Source organism: Zootoca vivipara, chromosome 2 (genome assembly GCF_963506605.1).
Source record: "Zootoca vivipara chromosome 2, rZooViv1.1, whole genome shotgun sequence".
NCBI lineage: Eukaryota > Metazoa > Chordata > Lepidosauria > Squamata > Lacertidae > Zootoca > Zootoca vivipara.
In genome coordinates, this window is record NC_083277.1 from 70,928,282 (window position 1) to 70,953,088 (window position 24,807).

General features: G+C 40.9%; 1 protein-coding gene across 1 annotated transcript; it reads left to right on the forward strand.

Annotated features, from left to right (window-relative positions):
• The first annotated feature begins 27 nt into the window (after positions 1-27).
• On the forward strand, positions 28-22,785 carry NDFIP1 (Nedd4 family interacting protein 1). Its single transcript, XM_035105378.2, has 8 exons — positions 28-292; positions 11,538-11,625; positions 12,671-12,801; positions 12,991-13,078; positions 13,563-13,687; positions 15,816-15,882; positions 17,871-17,976; positions 22,249-22,785. Exons 1-7 carry the CDS (start codon positions 236-238, stop codon positions 17,972-17,974), a joined length of 660 nt encoding a protein of 219 aa, XP_034961269.1. The 5' UTR covers positions 28-235; the 3' UTR covers positions 17,975-17,976; positions 22,249-22,785.
• The last annotated feature ends 2,022 nt before the right edge of the window (positions 22,786-24,807 follow it).

Here is a 24,807-nt window from a genome sequence, read left to right on the forward strand (position 1 = left end):
CGACCAGAAGGGGTTGGCGCTTCAGCAGGCAGCAGCAGCAGCAGCGAGTAACCTAGCTGAGTGGCTGCCGCCCTCCTCCTCCTCGGCCAAGGCCAGCCCCGGTAGCGCCCATTCGGGGACGGGAGTCCGCGTGAACCGTCCCCAGCGGGGCCCCCGCCCGGCCTCTCTCTGCACCCGGCACTCCAGGCTAATTCTCTCCTGCCTCACGCAGCACGCTCGCTTCTTGCCCAGCGCCATGGCGGCGGCGGCAGCAGCAGGCGAGCCTAGCAGCGGTGGAGGCCGATATCAGCAGGTGAGAAATGCGCTGGCTGGGCAAGACGGATCACTACAGCGCCGAGGCTTTTTAGGCCGCGCTCGGTCGCGGGAAGCGAAGCGAAGAAGGAGGTTGTGGGGAAGGGGGGAGGGGAGAGGCTGCTTGTCTATGACCCACATTGAAGACGTGGAAGCCGAGCCCGGAAGGAGCGGAGGAATCGCTCTCTGCCCCCCCCCGTCACGGGCCAAATCTTGCTTTTTTCCCTATCTACTCCAGAACAGGCCCCCTCCTCCCAGCTGCTGCTGCTGCTTTGGCCCTTTATTTGTGGGGCCGTGTCATCTCTTTTCCGGCCCCCTTGCTTCGGTTCCTCCTCCCCTTGAGCCCTTGCATCTGAAGGCCAGAAGCGGAAGCCGCCCCGAGCCCCCGATAAGAAGACGGCGGAGAGGCCCTTTGGCTCCCGGGCTCCTCGGGGATACGAGGCCCTAAGTTAAGACTTGCCCCGTCCCTTCGCTTTGCTGGGTGGTGCCGTTTCTTTAGCTCTGAGGACGGTGCTTTTAAGATCAACGAGTTGCCTTCGCCTTTCCACCCTCGACAGTCGGGTCATTAAAGGCGGAGTAGCGCGGGGGGGGGGGTATAAATGCCCCCCTCGACCTTTCAGTGCGTACTTGCTTATTATACTGGGATTTCAACCTGCCTAGATTGGCAGTGATGTGGAGCTGTCTTGGTAGTTATCCCGGATTAATTGACATCGAGTACAATGAAAAGATACCGAAAGCAATTCGATCCTGGCGTTTGTCATCCCCCCCCCCCCCCGGCAACCCCGAGTTTTCCAACGTAAGCAGTAGCACCATTTTGCGTGCGTTTGTTGTTTTTAAGTTAAGGGGCGTTATACATTCCTATGATACTTAAATGTTCACAATGTTGAGATGTAAACACAGCCTCCCAGCCCACCTTGTGCCAGGGTTTCCCAAACTTGGGCCTCCAGCTGGTTTTGGACTACAGTTCCCGTCATCTCTGACCACTGGTCTTGCTAGCAAGGGATCATGGGAGTCGTAGTCCAAAAACAGCTGGAGGCCCAGGTTTGGGAAACCTCAAAACACTCTTGAATTCCAGCATTTGGGATTGACCAGTGGAATCAGTACACAATAGTTCCTATTTTGATTAAATTTGCAAAAAAATTGATTAAATTTGCAAAAGCAAAAGTTGAAATTTGCAGAAAAGAATCAGTGGTGGGGTAGCATTCAGTGGATAGTTATACATTTGCAGCATATTTCCTCTTCATGGGAGAATTTCCAGTGCTTCAGTAAATTTAGTGCTCTGAAAAGGCCCAAACTGTCACTTGGATGCCTTTGTTTATGCTTTACTGAGTGCAGTGGGTGGGAGCCAAGGAGAAATGATAGTTGTTAGTCTTCATTTGCAACCTAAATATATGGAAGCAGGGTATCTTCCCACTAACAACCACAATGCAGCTTTTTGTTTTGTTTTAATCGGTTGGTTTTATGCTTTGAGTTGACCCTGTCCCTGTTTCTTTCCTGGACTGAAAATTTCAAGGCAACAAATAATCTATTAGTGCCTTTTTGAGGACTTTTTTTTGGGCTGAACAAATAATTACTCTCACAATTTGCTCACTCAGCAGTTTCAGATCCCTATTAAAGGGAGTCTTGCAAGCAAAGCTAGATTTCTCAGGTTAGAGGGAGGAAATTTAATTTATTTGGAATTAATGCTTGGGAGGCTCTGTGTACATGTAGTTTAGCATACAGTATGCTAGGCCTGAAAATGACTTTGTCTTCCTTGCAGTGACATAAAATTTAGATGTGTCTGATGAGTGATTGATGATTAGCTCTAGAAGACATGCATTTCTGTGATAGCACATGGCCTTTTAACTCTGTTAGTTGTGTGGTATTTTGTTAGAGCACATGATTGTTGGCACTAGATGACATTGTTGGAAAGAGAGATAAGTGCTCCTCCCTCCTAATATCAGCTCTAGCTGTGTTAGCACCCTGTGCTCAAAACAATGGAATTTTTCAGATTTAATTAATGTGTGCTACTTTTTATTTCATTTCTGCAAATTCTGTAAACAGGTCCCCACACCCATATATTCAGCCATGCTTCAGCAGGTGAGGATTTGAGTTTGAACTTATAAATTTAATTTGTTAGAATTCTGAGAACAGTCTACAGATTACGTATTGCCCACCACCAACATAAATGAGGGTCCTACGGTATCATTACACTTCATGAGGGAAACATATTTAAATTTTCAGGGCAGAATATTTGTTACTGACAATAATAGGTATCAGTGAACCTGAACATTCTGTACTACTTTGTTTCTTAGTTACTTGCATATTCTGTTCAAGGAACTTGGGGCAATTTACATGGAGTTTTTTCTCACAATAACTCTGTGGTGTAGGTTATGCTGAGAGCTAGTTACTGATCTAAGGTCACCAAGTTGTACAGTATGGGAATTTGAACCCAGGTCCAGTTCCCAGCAACGTCTACTACATTACACTAGATCGTCTACCAAATCATGCAGCACCACATAGTATATATTTCAGATTTTGATTTTGTATAGCTATTTCTTCAGCTTCCCTGTTGTACCTCAGATTTGGGCCTCTCAAGTGGAAATAAGATGTTTGACTTATCTGCAGCTTATACATTTCATATTGTATGGTTGTTTAAAAAGATCAAAGAGGTTATACATTACATATAGTTTTATTGTTAAAAAGGATCCAACAGGTTATACATTTCATATTCTGTGGCTTTTAACAAAGCTCTACAATTTGTACAATCAATAACAGTAAAATTGATTGGGCGTTATCTTCTTTCAGTAGTGGTACTTAGCAAAGCTTGAAAAAATAGGACAGACAATAGTTGTTTTCTTACCATGCTTACCTATTGAATTTATCACAGTTTTTAAAACAGTTGTAAAATGTACCCTATTAAAATTTCTGGATAAATGAATGTGAATGTAATAAGGACTTGCTGCTGGTGCATGAAAATCCCAAGTAAATGTGATATAGGGTACAATCCTGTGGTCCCTCACAGGGTGTTCCGGGGGCGGGCAATGGGATTTTGGAAATCTCTGTGGGAAGAGTAGAAAGCCTATTCATTGCAACTGGAGAAAACTGCAGATGTCTCTCTCCAGTGGCAGAAAGGGCAAATAGGAGACATGTTGGAGATGGATTAGAGGAGGTTTTGGATCTTTATTTTCTCTCCTGTTGCAAGCAATGGGATGAAAAAAACTTGAATAAAGAAAGCTGCTGACAGTAGGTGTGGGCGTAAAATGCCATGTGCCCTTCACAGCATCAGCCTGGCAAGGTTTGGGATTTGGCAGTTTATCTAGCCTAGATTGCCCCTCCCCAGACCAGGTAGCATTATTCTGAAATCTTAAACATATTATAGAGTTAGCAACACTGAATGCAGTTATTTTATAAAAACTTGCAGTGTGATGATGGGAAGTTTCCATTTTAACCAAGTGTTGCACAGTCAAATTTCCACGGTGTTTAAAAAGATGACACAATCAAGATTACCAACTACCAGAGCCTTGATAAAAGCTTGCATTGAAAAGAGAGAGAGAAATGAAGGAAAAGGAAGGAGAGGACAAAACACAAATGCGATTTTGGAAATGTGTGGCCCTCCAGAGGTTGTTGGGCTCCGACTCCCATCAGCTCCAGCTAGCATGACCAATAGTCAGGAATGATGGGAACTGTAGTCCAACAACTCCTTGAGAGTCGCAGGTTCTCCCATCCTTGGAATCAAACATCAATGTTCACAATTCAGATTTCAGTATCAACCTGTTCTACAGAATTTTGTGATTACAGAATATAGTGTACTACAAGCAGAGTAGAGCAATTAGATCTCATTTGATTGCAAGATGACCCAAGTCCTGCCAAAATGATGTACTCGCAAAGAAGACACGTGCAAGTGTAAAGAACTAGAATGAGTGCAGGGCTGATGTGAAGCCCACATCCTCAGGCTGAGGCAGCATAGAAGGGTGTGCTGAGATATCCTCACAGAGTAGACTGACTCATGAGGTGTCGGAATCTGAGGTGGTCTCAGGCAACACTGGGATCCTGAACATGGCAGTGGGTTGCCCACTGGAAGCCATCACTCTTCTGCCACTCACTTGCTTTGATGCAATTCCTTATTGCCAGTGACTGGCATAGTACACATTTAAACTTCATAATAGTTTTAGTACATATAAAAGCAAGTGATCTTTACAGATCATTTGGAAGGTAATAATGTGGAATGATATAAAATAGTGTAGAGGCAACATCTGGGGATGAGGTACCTAGATGTTTCAAAATGGCTGAATTAAAATGTATGTTGAAAAATGAAAGACATCAGCTAGAAAATGACAAAAAGATGTGGGTAGGACTGGTGAAATGAGGCTTTTACAGCGTGGGTGTGACCCTTATTCCTTTCAGCATTGAACAAATGACAATCTAGTGACTTCTGCTTCTGTTTGATGTGTGTGTCTTCCTGTTGTGTCATTTAATCATCCTTAATAGGCAGCATCATGTATACTGCCTCACCTACAGGAGGTAGCTTCCATAAACTGGAGCAAATCACCTTGCTCTTCAGCAGGTATGTTTCTAAATGTAGTCATATACAGCTGTGACATAAAGTGAAGAGGCACATTGATGAGGATATATGGTTCAGAAAGTTAGAGCCAATAAAGGAAGTGGGTGGCAGTAATATGGATTGAGATGCATAGGTTGTATTTTACATGCTTTGTTGTGAAGTGCTAATGGTGTCTTTTTCACATGCCTAGTAGAGACCTTGGAGAACTCCCCTATGTTGCCATAGCAACAGGATGAGATTTGAAGAGCGGTATCTCTGCAATCTAGAGGCTCTCGTGATTTGTCATTCTGAGACCAATAATTAGTTTTTGTACACAAGTTAAGGCAATAGAATTCAGAAATAGAAGCCTATGTTTAATATTCCAGCTTTCTATGATAGTTTTGGTATGAAGGATTGCATTGTTCTAGATTTGTACATAAGCAGTTGTAAGGGAATGCCTGTATTGATTCTGCTGTTGCATGTGCATGAGAGGTTTGTTGTGTTAAAACTCTTAAGGAATAATGGATTAGCTTTTACTAGAAGGAATGAAATAAAAACATAGGTTAGGAAATATTGACCATTCTTCTAATTTATGGTAATTGGAGTTTAAATGTCAGATGTTTATGTTTTGTTTTGTTTTCCCTTTCTGCATTGCTTTGTGAATGTGAGTATGAAAATTGTAACGGCCTGACCTTTTTTCTTTTCAAATAAAGAAGCATCCTAATGGCTAGTGAACAAAGTATACATTCTCCATTAAAATAGAATAAACAATCACAGGTTTGTTTACACATTCTAATCTGAGTACCGTAATTTGAATAAGTGTAAAAAGCACAAATACCTAATGAAAAGGCCACATAATTTTAAAATGTCATAAATAGTATCAGAATTAAGGAGTACCTAGCAAAAAAATGTACTCAGAAATTTATGCCTTTTCATATTGTACTAGAAGGATTTTGGAGCAGTCCTAAGAACAAGGTGACTGGAAAGTGAAGTTGCAGGTATTCCAACACCTCGCAGGCCCTGGTGACCTCGCAGGCCCTGGGACGAGATTGGGTGGGTGTTTTCATTCTGATGGTTTTTATTCTTGTTGTTTTTAATTCCCTGCATTGGTTTATTTCATTTTATATTGAGATTTTTTTTTATTGCTTCTTTGTTTACTTGTGGGGGTACTATACCAGGTCCAGATTGGTATAGTTGATGGGCCTGGATCTTGCAGCCTCTTGGGGAAGCAGAGGGCCTTCAGATTCATTTGATTCCAGATGTCCTCTACTGCTGGAATGCCTTGTTTCAGGGCCTGCTTCTGACAGAAGTACCCCAAATTTATGCCTGCAGAGCTTCTGTGAATGGAGGTGCCTACCTATGGTGGTGCTCCTCTCCACTGGCCAATAAGGCACATTGAACCAATCCTAACTCCTTAGATTCAGCAGACATGGGGGTTAGGATTGATCTGTTTTGCCCTATCTCCATGTTTTAAAGGAAGGGTAATTAACTACTGGCCCATGTGCCTGATCTGACCCATCATAGTGTTTTTGACAGCCTTCCTGCCCTGAATACAATTTTCTGTGGGTGCTCAACAGCAAAGCACCTTTCTCTTTTATGATGTTCTTTTAACTACCATTGGGAACAGATCAGAGCACTCCAGAAACAGGAAGGCACTCTTTAAGCTGTTCCAATGTTTCCTGGCCCTTTTGTCCACTTGGGAAACATCATAGCAAATCGGAGTGCTTCTTCCTTTTTCTGGAGCGCTCTGAGCTGCTCTCAGTGATGGCGAAGAAGAGAGGATGAGCAGGGTTTGAGAAAGAACCCATGTAAAGGTAAAGCAGATGGAAAAAAGAAGAGTGTGCAACAAATGAAAAAAGCAGGACTAATGTGAGATAAGAAAAGAAAGGTAAGGAGGAGCATTTAAAAGTAGCAAGTCAAACTGAATGCTGCCTGGAGCCAATGAATAAAATATTACAATGAGGAAATGTGATCATAGTGACATGGGCATTACATTATACCAGGTGGTCAGATTTTGATCAGCAGTTAAAGGAGAAAGATGGGAAGGGAAGACCTGATAGTAGAATATATTGCAGTAGTATAGTTCAGAAGTGGGGATTCTAGTCATGCCATTGTTAACTAACAGAAATAACAACAACAAAGAGAGAGCCAGTTTCATTTTGGAATCTCTTGTAATTGGGCACAAATTACAAATACAAATTATGCTGTTGGAGGAGAGTGCTGTGCTGATATTTTGCCACAGTCACCACTGGCATGTGTTTCTGGAAAGGGTTGCATTGACCCTTGGGCAGAAAAGGTTAGCCATCTCCATTTTAAAGTAAACCCACTTCACCAGTTGCAAAAACACAAGACAGTCATTGACCTGGTCACCCCAAACTTTGAGCAGGCCTTGTTTTCTACCTTTCTGTGTTCCTCACCACCCAGTTGCTAATTCTCAAAAAATAAAACTATTGCAAGTGACAACTGCCAGTTTTATGCTACTAGAGCAGCATTTGTTCATGTAAAATTGTATGATATGTTCTTCCTACTATGTGAATCTTTACTGTGCTAATAAGCACTTAGTAGGTTTTAGATGGCTGGCATTATTGAAAAAGAGGCTGTGTGCTTTGTCCATTAAGAGGAGGATCATTTTCATGTTGCTGGCAAGATGTAATGTTGAGTTTTGGAATTTATAGCATGCCTCTTAATAGAACAACTGAATAGGAAGGAAGGGGCCTGTAAGGAGATCCCATGTAACTTTCTGGACTTTGAAAAATCTATTGCATCTAAGTTATCTAGATTTTGGTGCATTATAAATATCATGGCACAATAACAAAATTGCAGCATAGTAAAAAAATAATTCAACACCACTATTATCTTACTCTCATTTTCTCCTTGTGTGTGTGTGCGTCTGCTCGCATATAACTCTCAGCATTACTAGAATTTGCTTGAATAAAATAGTAAAAAGCAATTTCTTTTACTCTGCATAACAGAATTGTCAGCATGTTTTCTTGGTTGTTAATCTCCACCTTTCCTCCTTCATTTTGTCATTCTATCTGATATTATTATATCACCCTTTCAATGGTTTCCCAGGGTTGACACTTAAATCTCAAACTGTCTCTATTCCTCCCCCCCTTCCCGCTTGCCTCCAGCAGGCCTTTCCTTCTTGCATCTAGAATGCAAAAGCAGCAGTTCTCCCATTTCTCTAGGGGAATTACCTTAACCATGTCTGTGGCATTTCTTCTTTCATTGCGTGCACAGCCTCAGATTTCATTCTCACTTCTTTCACAGATTCTTCTGACTGTTTCTTCCTGTTCACAGAAATATATCCAAAGTAATCACTCCTAATTTACCTAATGGCTGTCCATTTTTTGCAAATGTACAGTCATACCTCGGTTTAAGCACGCCTCGGTTTGAGTATTTTCAGTTTAAGTACTCCGCGGACCCGTTGGGAACAGATTAATCCACTTTCCATTACTTTCAATGGGAAAGTTCACTTCAGGTTAAGTATGCTTCAGTTTAAGTACTCCACGGACCGTCTGGAACGGATTAATCCACTTCCCATTACTTTCAATGGGAAAAGTTCGCTTCAGGTTAAGTACAGACTTCCGGAACCAATTGTGTTTGTAAACGGATGTACCACTGTATACAACATGTAGCTACTCCAGTACCATAACTTCTTTCCCTCATAGCTAGGTATCAGAGCCATAAACTAAAGTTAATGATTGCAACTGGTGGTCTGCAAGTCAAGTCCTGATCTGCCATTTCCCATCTGCAACCACCTTCCCCTCTCACCCCTCCCTTGCTTTTCCTTGCTCTTTTTGGGTGGTGCAGGAAGTAGAGATGATTTCCAGCTTAGCAGTAGTCTACCGTGTTCTTCTGGGTTAACTGGAAGCTAAAAGGGGGAAGGAAACACCATCCCTAGGCTTGCAGTTTGAGAGGCATGGCCTTCTGCTTCAGCCTAGTCATTCCACAATTCTTGCTGCAAACAATTGCTTTATGCCAGGAATAGTTGACTCAGACTGCTCTCTGTTTCTGTGGTGTCACAGGCTTTGGTGTGCACATTGAGAAGGAAGGGAGGCAACCAAACCCATCCCTCCTTCACCACTGTCACCAAGCACATATTATTTTTATTTAATTGCACCAGTATACTTCCTTTATAGAGAAGAGTCATATGGCACTGAAGTGTGAGGTGAGAGGAGGATGGTGGCGGTTGGAGGATGGATGGAGGCTAATGGATTGAGGTTGAATCCTGACAAGACAGAAGTACTGTTCTTGGGGGACAGGGGGCGGGCTGGTGTGGAGGACTCCCTGGTCCTGAATGGGGTAACTGTGCCCCAGAAGGACCAGGTGCGCAGCCTGGGAGTCATTTTGGACTCACAGCTGTCCATGGAGGCGCAGGTCAGTTCTGTATCCAGGGCAGCTGTTTACCAGCTCCATCTGGTATGCAGGCTGAGACCCTACCTCCCCGCGGACTGTCTGCCAGAGTGGTGCGTGCTCTAGTTATCTCCCGCTTGGACTACTGCAGTGCGCTCTGCGTGGGGCTACCTTTGAAGGTGATTCGGAAACTACAACTAATCCAGAATGTGGCAGCTAGACTGGTGACTGGGAGCGGCTGCCGAGACCATATAACACTGGTCCTGAAAGACCTACATTGGCTCCCAGTACATTTCCGAGGACGATTCAAAGTGTTGGTGCAGACCTTTAAAGCCCTAAATGGCCTCGCCCCAGTATACCTGAAAGAGTGTCTCCACCCCCATCGTTCTGCCCAGACACTGAGGTCCAGTGCCGAGGGCCTTCTGGCGGTTCCCTCACTGCGAGAAGCAAAGCTACAGGGAACCAGGCAGAGGGCCTTCTCGGTAGTGGCGCCCGCCCTGTGGAACGCCCTCCCATCAGATGTCAAAGAGAAAAACAACTACCTGACATTTAGAAAACATCTGAAGGCAGCCCTGTTTAGGGAAGTTTTTAATGTGTGACATTTTAATGTATTTTAATCTTTGTTGGAAGCCACCCAGAGTGGCTGAGGAAACCCAGCCAGATGGCCAGGGTTCAAATAATAAAATTATTATTATTATTATTATTATTATTATTATTATTATTATTTCCAAAAATTATTTCTTTTACTTCAGTGTTTTTGTAAAGCATCAGACAAATAATTTTCTGGAAGACTGTTTTAGAGAAAAGAAAACTGGTTTTGCATTTTGCTTAGTTATCTATAAGAGCAAATAAAAAGAAACATGTAAACACATCCAACTATTCTAGAGACTGTTTTTCTAACCAAGCCAATACTTAACAATTTATACTCTTTAGTTCAGTTTCTAGGTCCCTTTTTAACCTTCTCCTGGCGTCCTTTAAAGCGATCCAGGTCTCTTACTATTCTCTAGGTTTACTTATACAGTATACATCATTTCCTGTCCCCTCCTAACCTTTTAACCAAATCACAAGGAGAATTGAACCAATATTTATCCCCAAATCCATAGAGCCAATATTTATTTATTTATTTAAACAAATCTGTGGATGACCTTTTACTCCAGCTATCTGAGTTCGGCAGTGTTGTACGGTAGAATATCTGTGACCCTTACCAACCAAACAGCATGGGCATTTGCTTTCTATCTCATTGTTGAGAAACATTGTTTTGCCATTCCTTTTTTAAAATTCTGGATACCTACAACTCCATTCTATGCATGTTATTAAGTCCCAGTTTATTCAGTGGAACTTAACTTTCAAATAAAGTTAACTTAGACTTCAAGTATATGATCTTGCTCAGTATCCTTGTGAATGTACAAATAGAACTAACCAGACTCCTTTTTCTAAGTACAGTCATACCTTGGGTTACACACAGCCACTTCAGGTTGCGTCTTTCCGGGTTGCGCTCTGCGCTGAACCTGGAAGTACCGGAACAGGTTACTTCCAGGTTTCAGCGTGCACGCATGCGCAGAAGCGCCGAATCACAACCCGCGCAGGCGCAGGTTGCGAACACTGTGGGTTGCAAACGTGCCTCCCGCACGGATCATGTTCGCAACCTGAGCGTCCACTGTAGTCACAATTCTGTTGCACAAAGATGCATGATCTGTTTGGTCAAATGTTCTGGATTATGCTCCCACGTTATATAAAGACTCTATTGAGTTGCAAATCAGTACATTTAATTGCTGCAGTAGACAGAAAGTATGCATTATTGTTTAGGAAAAGTATAATTTTAAAATTGGAAACTTGACTCGGTTATTTAAATTTTTTGGGAGGGGAACTGGGGAGTTAAATCATGATTTAAATCAGGGGTAGGCAACCTAAGGCCCATGGGTTGCATGCGGCCTAATCGCCTTCTCAGTCCGGCCCACGGATGGTCCGGGAATCAGCGTGTTTTTACATGAGTAGAATATGTCATTTTATTTAAAATGCATCTCTGGGTTATTTGTGGGGCATAGGAATTCGTTCATTTCTTTCCCCAAAATATAGTCTGGCCCAGCACATGGTCTGAGGGACAGTGGACCGGTCCATGGCTGAAAAAGGTTGCTGACCCCTAATTTAAATCATTGATTAAATGTTCTTAATTTATGAAACATCTATACACCATTTAAAGCATTTTAAAGTATGTTTATTAATAGGAAGACTTCTCCGTTGGCATCTAATTTCTGCAGCCACAGTTGAAATTAATCTGACTTCTTTTAATCTAGGCCTTTAAGATAAAAAAATGTGCACTCTTCATCTTGTCTTTGCCATGTTAAAACCATAAATGTCTCTTGTTTAGTTGCAGAATGAGGAGGAGCCTTGTGAGAACCTGCAAATTGTAAATGATTTCCCACCACCTTACAGCAGCATTTCTGGGGAGAACGCAGGTATTTATTTATTTTTTAAATGCTCACTGATTTTCGTTAGTCAAGTATCATTGCTAATGGTTTGAAGTTATGTGCAGGCAGCATAAATTCATGGGGAAATATGTGATTTCATAAACTACCTTTCTTGGCTCATCTTACATTCCTGAGTGCTATGTCTTAGCATAGAGAGGAAGGCAGCATTTCATTCTGTTGCCAATTTATATTATACTCCATTTGTGGCTGTAAAACTTGATGCTAATGGTGTGTGTATCAGGAAAATGAGAGGGAGAGGGAGAGTTTTTTTTGCAGCTGGGTGACTGGTCTGTTCTACGTAGTGTTGTGGACCCAAAAATTCTGTTGCCACCTCTGAACATACTTTGAAACCATGGATAATTATTCCTTGCTGCTTGCAGAGTGCATCTTTCTCCAAGTCTTCATTATATCTGTGAGGAATCTGCAGACATGCTTCGGTTGTGCTCAGCTGTTATGACAGGCTATGATCATCCTGCAAAGTTCCAAGCCATCTGGGTTTCAAATTGGCACCTGGGAATATATTTCCATGCAGTGTAGAATTAATAAGATGAGTCAAAACACCATAATCTACTTCTAAGTGACACTCATTATATGATTATGTTCATCATTTACATCAGCCTAGCCTTGGCAACCTTGCATTTTGGAAAGCAAATTAACATTGATTTGTCTGACGTGGTTGTGCACAAGGAATCCTGCTTTATCCATTTCTGTACCTGAATAAAAGACCATAGAGCAGGGGTGGCTGATCAGTGACTCTCCAGGTGCTGTTGGACTACAACTCCCATCTGCCCCAGCCAACCTAGTGAGGGGTCAGGAATGATGGCAGCTGTAATCCAGTGGCATCTGAAAGGTCACAAATTAGCCACATTATGTGCCATAAAGCTGGGTTGCTGCCATATACACAATACTTTCACTATAATCATTTCACCTATCCTTATTTTTTTATTATCAGGAAGAAATATTAGGCTGTAATTTTTAGTATGTAGGTATTCTGATAATTAACCTATCTCTCTCCCATCTATTTTCCCCGCAGTGTATTTTGATTATAAAGATGAGGCTGGGTTTCCTAATCCCCCGTCTTACAATGTAGCCACAACCCTGCCTACTTATGATGAAGCAGAGAGAACCAAGGCGGAAGCTACCATACCTTTAGTTCCTGGGAGGGTAAGTGTGATATGATTTTGTGTCATGTGCCTTTAGTTATGGTATCTCAACCATGCGATTTTCAAGGAAGAGTAAGCATTGACGGTAGCTGCACTTTAGCTTTCTTTTGGGGGAAAGTATTGTAAGCCTAATGCTGGTAAATTAGTTTGTCTGACATTTGCTAGCCACCTTGAATAATTTCTGTCTTAGGAGGAGGACTTTGTGGCACGGGATGACTTTGATGATACTGACCAGCTGAGGATAGGAAATGACGGCATTTTCATGCTGACTTTCTTCAGTAAGTACACTATAAAAAAACCCCTGAACCTTTGTGACAGAACTGTTAACAAGATTGAACTAGCATTTTACTTTCTTTTTTTCAAAGAGGTGGTTCATCCATATACAGTAGTAGACTGTCTCTCCTGAATATTGATTATCCACGTTGATTGTGTGCTACATGCCTGCTTGGGGTGTGGTTGCTGCCCTTGCTAGTGCAGATGGGCAACTTTTACCACGAGCCAGCCATTTCCGGGCAGAGAAGGGATTTGTCATTACTTGGGATGCATTTTATATTGGATGGTTAGGAATGAAACTTTCAGAAAAATGGAAGGGTGGAGCGACCATTTCTGCTTAAAAACATATGAAGTGCACTGCTGGTTCAGATCAAAGATCCCTCTAGTCCAGCAGCCTATTTTCCAGTGAGATGCCCCCGTGATGCCCACAATTGGCACAAATTGAAATCAATTGTGATTGCTGTATTCTCTCTTATTTTTTTTCCTTAGTGGCATTCCTTTTCAACTGGATTGGATTCTTTCTCTCTTTCTGCCTGACTACCTCAGCAGCAGGAAGATATGGGGCCATTTCTGGATTTGGTCTGTCTCTCATTAAGTGGATCTTGATTGTCAGGGTAAGTTGAGGAGTGGAAGAAGAAGGCTGCATCAATAGGCGAGTGCACTGTGTATGATAGGCATTGCAACAAATAATTCCCTAGTGAGTTCTCCCTTTGTGAAAGTCCTAAAGACAAATCATGTACAAAGCATATGAATATGTCTTTATTATATTAAGAAAATGCTGCTTGATTGAGTTACTAACCCTGTGTAAGCATTCTGAAATTCTGAACACCATGTTGCAACCACCAAACATGATTTTTGAAATGGAAATTATGCAGATTTGTGCAGTGTGCTTGTTTCAGCTAATTTGCATAGCTTCAGACTACCAAAAGGCAGCTCCATTGAAGAGTAATTGAAAAAAAGATATCTGAAATACAATCTTTATTATGGTCCATAGAGCCATCAATTTGTTACAAAGCGATATTCAATAAGGACACCCTGCCTTCAGGTTTCAGAAACATTTTGTTCAGACGTAGAGTTGGGATCATTGATTCTTAGAACCACCGATAGAAACTTCGCCACTGCTAGTGTTCTAACATTTGACCGGTCTTCCAATAGGAACTTGATATAATACTCCTCCGATTTTCCTGGGGTCGGGGCTAGCAAGGGTGAAATCAGTTCAGCCCAAGCTTGCTTGAACTTCACACAGTACAGTATAATATGTTTTATAGAGTCTGTGTCTTGGGCACACGAGCGCAGTCTTTCCTGGTAGGGGACTCCTCTCATCCTACCCTCCAGCACTGCAGATATCTGAAATATCTGATGTGTAATTATGTGAGGTGAATGTTGTCTTGAAGGGCATGGATACTGAAAACACTCTGGTTTGGTGTAATGTATTCCCACAAATAGTGGGGACAGATTGGTTAGATAGGTTGATGTAAACGAGCAAACAAAGGCTGTGATGTAAACTTTACATTTTTGATGTACCGTATGTAAAATCGCAAGGAGAGACTAGATGCACTAGGTCTAACCCAGGCATCCCCAAACTTCGGCCCTCCAGATGTTTTGGACTACAATTCCCATCTTCCCCGACCACTGGTCCTGTTAGCTAGGGATCATGGGAGTTGTAGGCCAAAACATCTGGAGGGCCGCAGTTTGGGGGTGCCTGGTCTAACCCTTTGTAGTATTGGCCATGGTATGCCAAAATGACCTGCCCATTTTATTGATTAGATTTTATTCAAAACTGCAATAAAAGTTTGAGAACCAGTTAAAATTTTGTGTGTGTGTAGGTTTCTAGCAGTGCAGCATACCTTAATAAAGCCAGACTTGCCTGTTGTTGGATAGATAAAACTACATGTGTATAATGTAGTTGTTTGTTAAGTGGTGCTTAGAATTTCACTGGCCTTGTACCTTTCTGGCCTTGTACCTTTCTGAATAGGAGATAGAGGTGAAAATGCCTATGTAGAAGCAATGATTTGAGTGGCTGAAAGGATTTACTGTCTGCAAAGCTTATACATGTACAGGTATCCCCTGCTGGAAGTTATTGGTGTTGCAGTGAAGTCACCCAATACATTCTGTATGCAGTTGATGGACTGGTTTGTGTCAGGGTGGCAATAGTTTGAGGATGTGCAAGAAGAAATGTGATTGAATTGATTTTAGAAGCCAGAGAACTCATGTTTGGTCCTAAATTGTACAGTCTTTTGTATTTCAGTAGTTGCATTTCGCACATGCAGGAGGTTTCTGTTTTTGGCCATTAAGCACAGTATTGTGGATTCTTGATTTACAGCCGCTCTTATGGATCTCAGGCAGAGAAGCTCTTTCACATCACCTGCCCCCTTAGAATTCCTCATCCAGAACAGATTCTGAGATTAGCTTTCATCCCAGACCATTGCAACAAGAAGTGCTTGTGTCTATCTGGAGAGTTACCTCTTCACCTAGAGATTTTTTGGATCATGTCCTTTCACTATGCAATATTGATTTTTGCAGAGATTTAGGAACTTAACCCTGAGTTAATGGGGGTGCGTGTGTATAATTTTACAAAATTTATATACTGCTTAATTATTATACTAAACAGTTTACAGAAGAAATGTGTGCGGTAGCAGTAATTTATCCAGCAATAACTGCTGCTAGTAACAAAATGCCAGTGCAAAAATCCTGCAACTACCTACTGATTGACCTTATTCTCCCCCCGCTTTTTTTTTTTAGTTCTCCACCTATTTCCCTGGTTACTTTGATGGCCAGTACTGGTTGTGGTGGGTGTTCCTTGTGTTAGGTAAGTGTTAAACATTAATTTCAGTTTTTACTTTAGGAATCGTGCATGAACCTGCTCATATCTAGTTGTTATTCCTTACTTGTAATAATGATTGTAGTGTATTTTTAATGTTAATTTCAGAAAGGGGCTTTTCTGCCAATCTTTTAGGTTAGTTCCTATGCTAGGCACTTGAGAGAACTTTGGCAGATTTTTGAGATGTTCCTTTCAAGGAATCCTGCCATCTAGTGGACATCTCATTCTTTGCAGTAAGAAACCCACAACCTTGTTTGACTGTGGAAAATGACAGGCACAGTGCTGTATCTGTCTCTCCTCACTCCTGAGGGATAGTAGCAACTCTGGGAGTCGTGGTGATCAGGGGGGATACTGTAGTGCTCAGATCCTGCTTGCAAGCTTCCCATAGGCATCTGGGCACCATGAAGACAGGTGGGCCTTTTGTCTGATCCAGAAGGGCTTTTCTTAAGTTCTTAAAACAACACAGGAGGAAAGAATTAAATACCCCCTGTGATCAAATTGGCATCCACACCTGACTTTTTGAAATAAAGAAGGAAAAAAGTGGGAAATTTGTTCCACAGGTCAGCTGGGTCACAGTTTAGCCCTCATTGACTTGGAAAAACATTAGTGATGTTAACTATTTAGGAAGAGGGGCTTTTTCAAAACTGTCAGTGGTGGGTCAGATCCTCTTGGGAAGCTTGGAGGATGTATTTATAACAGGCTCAGAAAAATGAACACCACAGATTTAGAAACAAGTTCAGGATGATAGCTGTGTAGTTAAATAATAGTGTGAAGAAAACCATAAAAGGCAAGAAAGCGTCCCTTAAAAGGAAGTAGTCTTGCCAAAATGAGAACAAAAACGATTCCTAATTCCAGCAAATAAATGTGTCAAGCAAGAAAAAGGGGGGGGAATGAGGAGAAAGGCATGAAAACAAATATTTCTTCAACTACACCAGGAACAAGGAACTAGCCAGGGAAGCAATAGGAAGTTTGGACGCCAGAGTTGTGAAAGGAAAATTAAAGGGGGGCACAGAGATGCTCCAGTGGGTCCAAACATGAGCCTCAGGTTCACTTCCCCTTCCCCACTGTGCATGAAATGGTGAGATTTAAAACTTCCTTTTCTGATTTGCAAGGAACTGCTGTTTGTCATTGCATTAAAACCTGGGTTGCTTGTGACTCACTAACAAAGCATGGTTTGAACAAACCACCCTTTGCCAGGTTTGGATGCACTTTTCTTGTAAACAGGACATGGAAACTTTAAATATATTCTCTCACTCAAAACAGTGTGTGGAGCATGCAAGGTTCATAGCCATAAGTCATAGTAGGACCAGATAGTGTTAACCCAAGAGCTTTTGCTCAAAATTGAAACTGCTGAATTTTCAATGGCAGTATACCACATCATTAAACTCAACCTCCTGATGAGAGGATTGAAAGGTACATTAGCCAAAGATGTACAGATGTGCTTCTGATCATGGCCACAACCTGCCCCTCCAGGAGCAGAAACGAATCCAAAGACACTCCTGATCCTTATCAAGAGGATTGGAAGGTAACCAATATGAGATCATTTATTTCCAAAAAAGGGACTCAGAGGGAAGGGGAACTGAAGAAATAGCAGACCTTGTCAGGCTAACCCTTTTCTAAAGTTGGTTGAAAGTCATTTTGAAGCTGGAATTATTAAGCAAATAAAAGAATAAGTCTTTCTCAGTCAGCATGGCTTCTATAAAGGGAAGCCCAGCTCACCAACTTTTTCAATTCTTTTACTCAACAAACATAAAAGTGGTTGAGAAGATACATGGTTGGACATCCGAAAACATTTTGACAAAGTCCTTTACTGCAGGCTCCTGGGTAAATGTAGTAGTGATTGGATAAAAGAATGGATAATCCTGTGGATCAAAAACTGGTTAAGCAAAAGGGAACCAATTGTAGGAATGATCCTTGCCTTTCAGAAGAATGGAAGGTGTGTATGTGAAATATAACTCTTGATATTTTTTTGTTAGGCTTTCTCCTGTTCCTCAGAGGATTTATCAATTATGCAAAGGTTCGGAAGATGCCAGATACATTTTCCACTCTTCCCAGGACTAGAGTTCTCTTTATTTACTAAAGGTAATTCTCTGGGGAATCTACTTTAATTCTTTTTTCCTTCCCCCCCCCCTTTTCCTTATATTTTATTACAATCACCGACAGCAAATATACAGACAGACAGACAGACAGACAGACAGACAGACAGACAGACAGACATACAAAAACATACAAAAAACTTACAAAAACACAAACACCTACATTCCATTACCATATAATACCAATATTCATATCCTCGAAATTATTTCTTGACCATTTCTAGCTTATTACATCAATAATAAAGAACAAATTATGTATTTCAAATACAGTGGTACCTCGACTTACGAACGTCTCGGCAACCGAATTTTTCGACTTACGAATGGGGGTAATGGCCACGCACTTAGGAATGTCTCGACATCGGAAAAAACCGCAGCGGTTTTAGATAGGGATTTTTCGACTTATGAATTTTTAGATAGGGTTGCTTCGACTTATGAATTTTTAGATAGGGTTGCTTCGACATGAATTTTTAGATAGGGTTGCTTCGACTTATGAATTTTTCCGTTTTCAATGCATTCCTATGGAAAATCGAGTTTCCAATGGCGTTTTTTGACTTACGAATTTTTCGACTTACGAAGGTGCCTTCGGAACGGGTTAAATTCGTAAGTCGAGGCACCACTGTACATAATTGAAATACTTTAATTCTTTCTTTGTGTTTCTTTGCTTGATTTAAAAAGCAGAACATCCCACATCCTATATACCATCTTCAGTGTTGTTCACCAAATAACAGTGGCTGATTTAATTTATTTGTAGAGCACCTATTTACTGTTATGATCCTAGACATTTTGAAGTCCCATTGATTTCAGTAGAAGTCACTCCCTCCAACTTCTAATGTGCGCTAGCATTTACACTAAATTATACCAGTTTGAAATGACAAATATGATAACATTGCTTTCGTTTCCTTTTTTGCTGGAATCTGGGTAGTGTCTTACAGAGAAACCTGGAGTTTATTTATTTTATTACATTTATATATCACCTTTTCTTCCAAGTTGCTCAAGTTGCTTTACATGGTTCTCCCCATTTCAACCATACAACAAACCTGTGAGGTATGTTAGGCTGAGAGATAAGAAGTGGCACAAGGTCGCCAAGTGGGCATCATGGGTGAGTGGGGATACGAGCCCTGGTCTCCCAGATCAAGAATTGCTAGAGAGGTAGCCTCTTTAGAGTCTAAGATCTTAAATGGTGGAGCAAAACCCAAGGAAGGCATGGGTACAGTGGTTTCTAGTCCAGGAAAGCTTATGCCACAATAGATTCCAGATTATTTGTATTCACTATGACTCATCACTGTACTTTGGCTTGTCCTGAATACCACTATTTCGTAGCCAAGCCCAAAACCAAAAGTCTCATTTGGATGCATTTCGGCTTGCCTGCTGCTGAAAGTGGCCATGAGGTGATAGATAATATCATTTATCAGTTTTAGACCCTTAAGTAGTAGCAGTTGCCAGGACACTGTCCTATTTGCCTCTGCATAGTTCCTTCCTTGTTTCAGATACTGTGATATATTGCGATGTTTAACTGGTGATATATCACAACATTGAAAACCAGTTATTGCCCTGCCCTAGACACCACAAAATTTGACGTGGGAATCTCTATATGCACCTGCCAGTTAAGTGTTGGGTTAGAAGGGTCTAGAAGCTGAGAAAGGAGTCCTTAGTTAGAAATATTTGAAAGACATGCCCTTTGCCATTCCATAGAAACTCTTATCCCAGAGAAACCTGGAGATATTCTGTCCAGGACAGTAGTGGAAAAATGAAAGTTTCAACTGCATGTTATTAAGCATGTGTCCTATAAAACGGAACTTTAGTTTTCCCTTTCCACTTTTCTTTTCAGCTGGCCAGCAACCACACAAGCTGTAAAAGGTTTGCCTTTCCTTCCAGTAGTTAATGAGATACATGGCTAGACCACACACAGAAAGAAGATTTCTTTAGCAGTGGTGGAACACTTAAAAAACAAATCCAACCACCATCATGACATGGGCCATGTAAGAAATGCAGTTGGCACCCACCACATTAGAACATTTGAACTGAAAAAAGCTGTTTTAAAAAAAGAGAAATGCTCTGTGGTTAGGGTTTCTTTACTTCCTTAGTAAAGTTTGTGGTGTCCTCTGTAGTCCTTTTGGATCTGAAATTCACAGTGAATTACAAACTTCCCTGCTCCTATTTTTTTTTCTCAGTTCCAATGGTAGAAACACCATTAAGTAGTAGGCCACTCTTGTTCTTTTGCTCTTGCTGGAACCATTAATTATAATTTGTATCTGAATGTAGCTTTTTCAAGCTACTTTTTTGGGGGGAGGAGGGGGAATCGTTATCTTCTTAGCCTAACCTACCTCACGGGGCTGTTGTAAGTACAGAATAAAATTGGGAGAGCCATGTACAGATCTTTGAGCTCCTTAAAGGAAAGATGGAATAGCAAAGTAATAAGAAATAATGCATTGAAGCTGCTTAGTTCTTTATAACAAATTTCAGAGGACTAGAAAGACGACTAGTTATTTGAAGTGTAGTATAATCCTGGGCATGTTTGCCCTGAAGTAAGCCTGACGCAGTTCCATGGAGCTTACTTGAAAGTAATCTTAAGTAGAATGGGAGGCTTGACCTTGTGTTCATGTGGGAGGCCATTGGCTGGTGCATATGTAACCATAGTTAAGGTCTTAGGAGCCAGCCACAGGATTGCATGCTTCCTATGTCCAATCTGTCCTTGTTCATACACAAAATCACCCTGCCTCTCTTACCTCTTGCTTAACATCACGGTATTCTAATAACTCCCCCCCTATATTATTTATACCCCTCCCCACCTTTCCCCCTGACAGGGACTCAGGGCAGCTTACAGATAAAAGGGAAGCTAAAAACATAGAAATAATAATAATAATAATAATAATAATAATAATAATAATAATAAACAATTAAACATTGATAAAATTAAAACTCTCTCATTCTCTCTCTCTCTCTCTACACACACATATATAAAATCTATTAAAACCATACAAATAATTATAATGAAAACAGCACTGTGCCACCCCTCTCATTAGGAGCAGTCTGTTCCCAAAAGCCTGTTGGAGAAAGCCAATTTCCTTATTTTTTTGTTTCATATCCATAAGATCAGCCGGGCTTCCAGATTCCTGTTTAACGGAAATAAATGTACTGCTACTGTAATTTGTGAACAAAACACCAGATCAGCACTTGTCCTTGTTTTTACCATTTACACTCATGGGGATGGTTCTTCTTTTTTAATCTTCTTAAAAGTCCCTGAGAACTTAAAAAGGCTCGTAGACCTGATGACAAGAAAATGTTGTTTCTTGTAATAGTTGGTTACTCTGCCCACATCCCCCTACAACCTAAGCCAGAACACTAAGAGATGTGTTTAGCTTTAATTTGTAGAATAGTTACCCAGCCTGGCGCAGGAGAGGGAACAGTGAGCAACCATGTATGAACAACAGTGCTGCCGTTTGCCTGCGAACAGTTCCTTTTGGAGCTACTTAAACTGGCTGGTAAAATCCAGCATATCATTACCAATCTTAATCTTTTGAAAAGGTATAAAAATTGCTTGTTAATGAAAATTTACTGATATCCCCCCCCAATTGTGCTAGGGATACCATATGTCTGGGAAAACCTGGACATATCCTCTTTGGGGGGGGGGGCAACATGCCCATCCCAGTGAACTTTTGCATTTCAAAGGAAATGTTGGAGGGGGGTTGTTAGACTCGGAGTTGGGAAGCTTGGGCTGCTCTGCAGGCCACAGCTGCTGCCAGCCCAAGCTGGGGAAAGAGGCATGTGGGTGCAATGACCACGCCCACCTGCACCCACCAACCTCTTTCCCCAGCTCGGACTGGCAGCAGCTTTGGCTCTCCTCTTTTTTGCTCTTCAACCCTAATTATACTTTTGATGTGGTCCAGATTCTGGATGATTCTGCTAGTTTAAAGTATTTGAAACTTAAACTCATGTAATCAAGATGATTTCTCTCCTTTCCCCCCACCCCCGTTTAGGGTTTTTTTTTTTTGTGGGTGGGAAGAATAGGGTTGGAATTCATTGTGCCTCTGTTCCTGTGCCATACCAGAAAAAAAAAGTTTGACCGTGTACATTTTGTTCATCAGTCACAGAGGCACAGGAGTGAGGTCAGAATTAAATGTAATAGCAAGGTGGGAACTAGAAACAAAGGATTAAAAAACTAGTGAACAGTTGTGCATTTGCGTAGGCAAAACGTATTCCAAGATTGTAAACATCCTTCTCTTAGCTAAAATAGTAACTGTGCTTTTGCTCTTTTCAGACTGATGTTTTCTGGCAACATTTTCCTGCATTGATGAGTTCTCCCTTAAGTGGACACCTGCAGGAAATAAATCAAGACTCTCAACACAGAAGGAAAAATAATAATCACCCGCTTTAAAATGAATAAAGTACTGTTGGAAAAAAGAAGCATTTCTTTCTATTTGTTTCTAGATGTAAAATTTTAATAGTTTAATGCAGAACTCCTGTAATCATTGAATCATTAGTGGCTAATGTTTGAAACGGCTCTTGCAATCAAGTCTGTGATGTTACTAATAATGCCTTATATAGTATTTGTAGTTCTTTAAATAGCATGAGCTATTGCCCTGCAGCCAGAAGGGGTCAGTCTTGCTTTTTGTTCTCCTTAAAATTGAACTTTGAATATGTTTTCTTAGTGTAAGATAAGTAATAATGCTGGCCATTGTGAAGGGGTGTTCTTGGAACTTTAGAAATTTGTTTTGACTGTATTTCTGCACATAGTATGTATCTGTTGTTAAAATAAAATGAAAACAACCTGGAAATAAAATCTACATGTACCATGTGGATGTTTTTAAGGCATAGTAGTGAAAGAGCATTAAGAAGCTGGTTACAAGTATTAACTCTTGGTAGTATGTATTCAGTATTTCTTACTGTTGTACTGCACACTTTTTGGCTAGGAACTCTCATAGTATATGTTGGTGGTATCAAATTCAAAGAATTTGATAATGTGGTATATAAAATCAGAAAGCACCTAAAATAATTTGATAATGCAGTGCATAAAATCAGAAAGCACATCGTCATTTTTGTTGACTTTAGAACTTGAAATGGTTCCTAACATAGCTGTACTCCTTGCTTTTCTAATTTCTGGTGCATTTAAATATAGATTAATGTGCACTTGTGTGATTTCTGCAAAGCAGTAATTCAGAGTTTTATTATGTTAAAACTGTAAATATAGCAGAATGTTAATAAATGTCACTTATATTACTAGGGCTTTCTTTTTGCTGTACATCAGTGTTTACATGGGTGCCTATTTTTTCCCCTTAAGTTTTAACCACCCCCATCCCCATAAATTCATGGGCTGAGTTACATAGACATGATGGTAGCAGCCAAATAATAACTATTTTGCTATGATTTTCTTACTAAGGGGGGCTACTAAAGGAGCTCATTTTTTTCTGTCTGGTATTCCACTCTACTGTCTTTGAAGTCACTCCATTCTTAGTTATTTGTGTTTCATTGCCCTAAACACTTTGACTTTCTTTGTGGATCCTTCCATTTGGGAACATAGGCAACTTCTCCCTAGAAAGACCCAAAGAAGACACAAACTTTTCCTGACTAACCCAAGGCAAGTTTGTGTATGTGCTGCTGAATCAAATCTGGAGCAAAATCAGGTGCCAGCTCTTAATATTACAATATTGGTGGATGCGCAGAGTTTATTTTCCATAAACCAATTGCTTCCGTTGCCATTAATTCAGAAATTTTAAAGCATGTTCGTAGTTTTCTCAGCCCTCAAAATGTCAGTCCTTATGTAGCCAAAATCACACCATCCAACCAGGGTGGGGGTATGAAATATGAGCATCTGGAATTATGAACAGGAGTATTCCACACTGCAACATTTTGTTCCAGGTCCCCCTTCCACAAGAGTGCTGTTACGTAGCCAAAACTGCACCACCCACCCACAAGAGGAGCATTTCAATAGGATTATGGGACACCCACTGGGCTTCCTTCTCCCTCCTTTTTTTACATATAAATGTTCGTGAACACCACAATTTAGAAGCTTTTTTCATTTTGTTCTAAGGCATATCAGTCTATCACATGGCAATGTCTTTCTTGAAACAAGGTTCTGGTTACAGGTAGGTAGCCGTGTTGGTCTGGATCGAAGTAAAATAAAAAAATTCCTTCAGTAGCACCTTAAAGACCAACTAAGTTTTTATTTTGGTATGAGCTTTCGTGTGCATGCACACTTCTTCAGATACAAGGTGTTATCCTAAACTCTGCCTCCGTATCTGCTGACATGGAAAATCTGTTCTCCATATTGACCTGCGACAAAGTGTTAAACTTGCAGCACAGTGGTAGATTTTACATTCTGGATGATGCAATATGTACAGGAGACTTGGTGATGAAAGTTTTATAACGGATGGCATAGCTTCATGGCTCGCTCAACATTGTTATCCCTTGTTCTGCAGTGTTCTAAACCTTTTTGCTTACTATTGGAGCAAGAAGCTTTTTGAATTTCAACCTTTCAAGGGAATTTTGTGGATAATTTTAATGCATTGGCTCATAGTGGCCTGTTTAGATCAGGATTATTTCCTTCTCAACAAAACACCATTAAAATATTCTGACCCTTGTAAGAACTTTAAATTTATTATATTTAATTAAAACAAAAAACAAAAAAAATGATCCTTTGCAATGTATAACTTCCAGCATTCTTAATCGTAAAATGATCCTGAGCATTCACTGTTGTCACCTTCAATAGATATTCATTGTTTTTGCTAAAGAGGTGTCACATTCCCTCTTCCTCTGGTCATTTCCTAAGAGGTTTAAGGAAGCATCCCTGGTAGTGGGTAATTTGGCTGTCCTGGCCAGG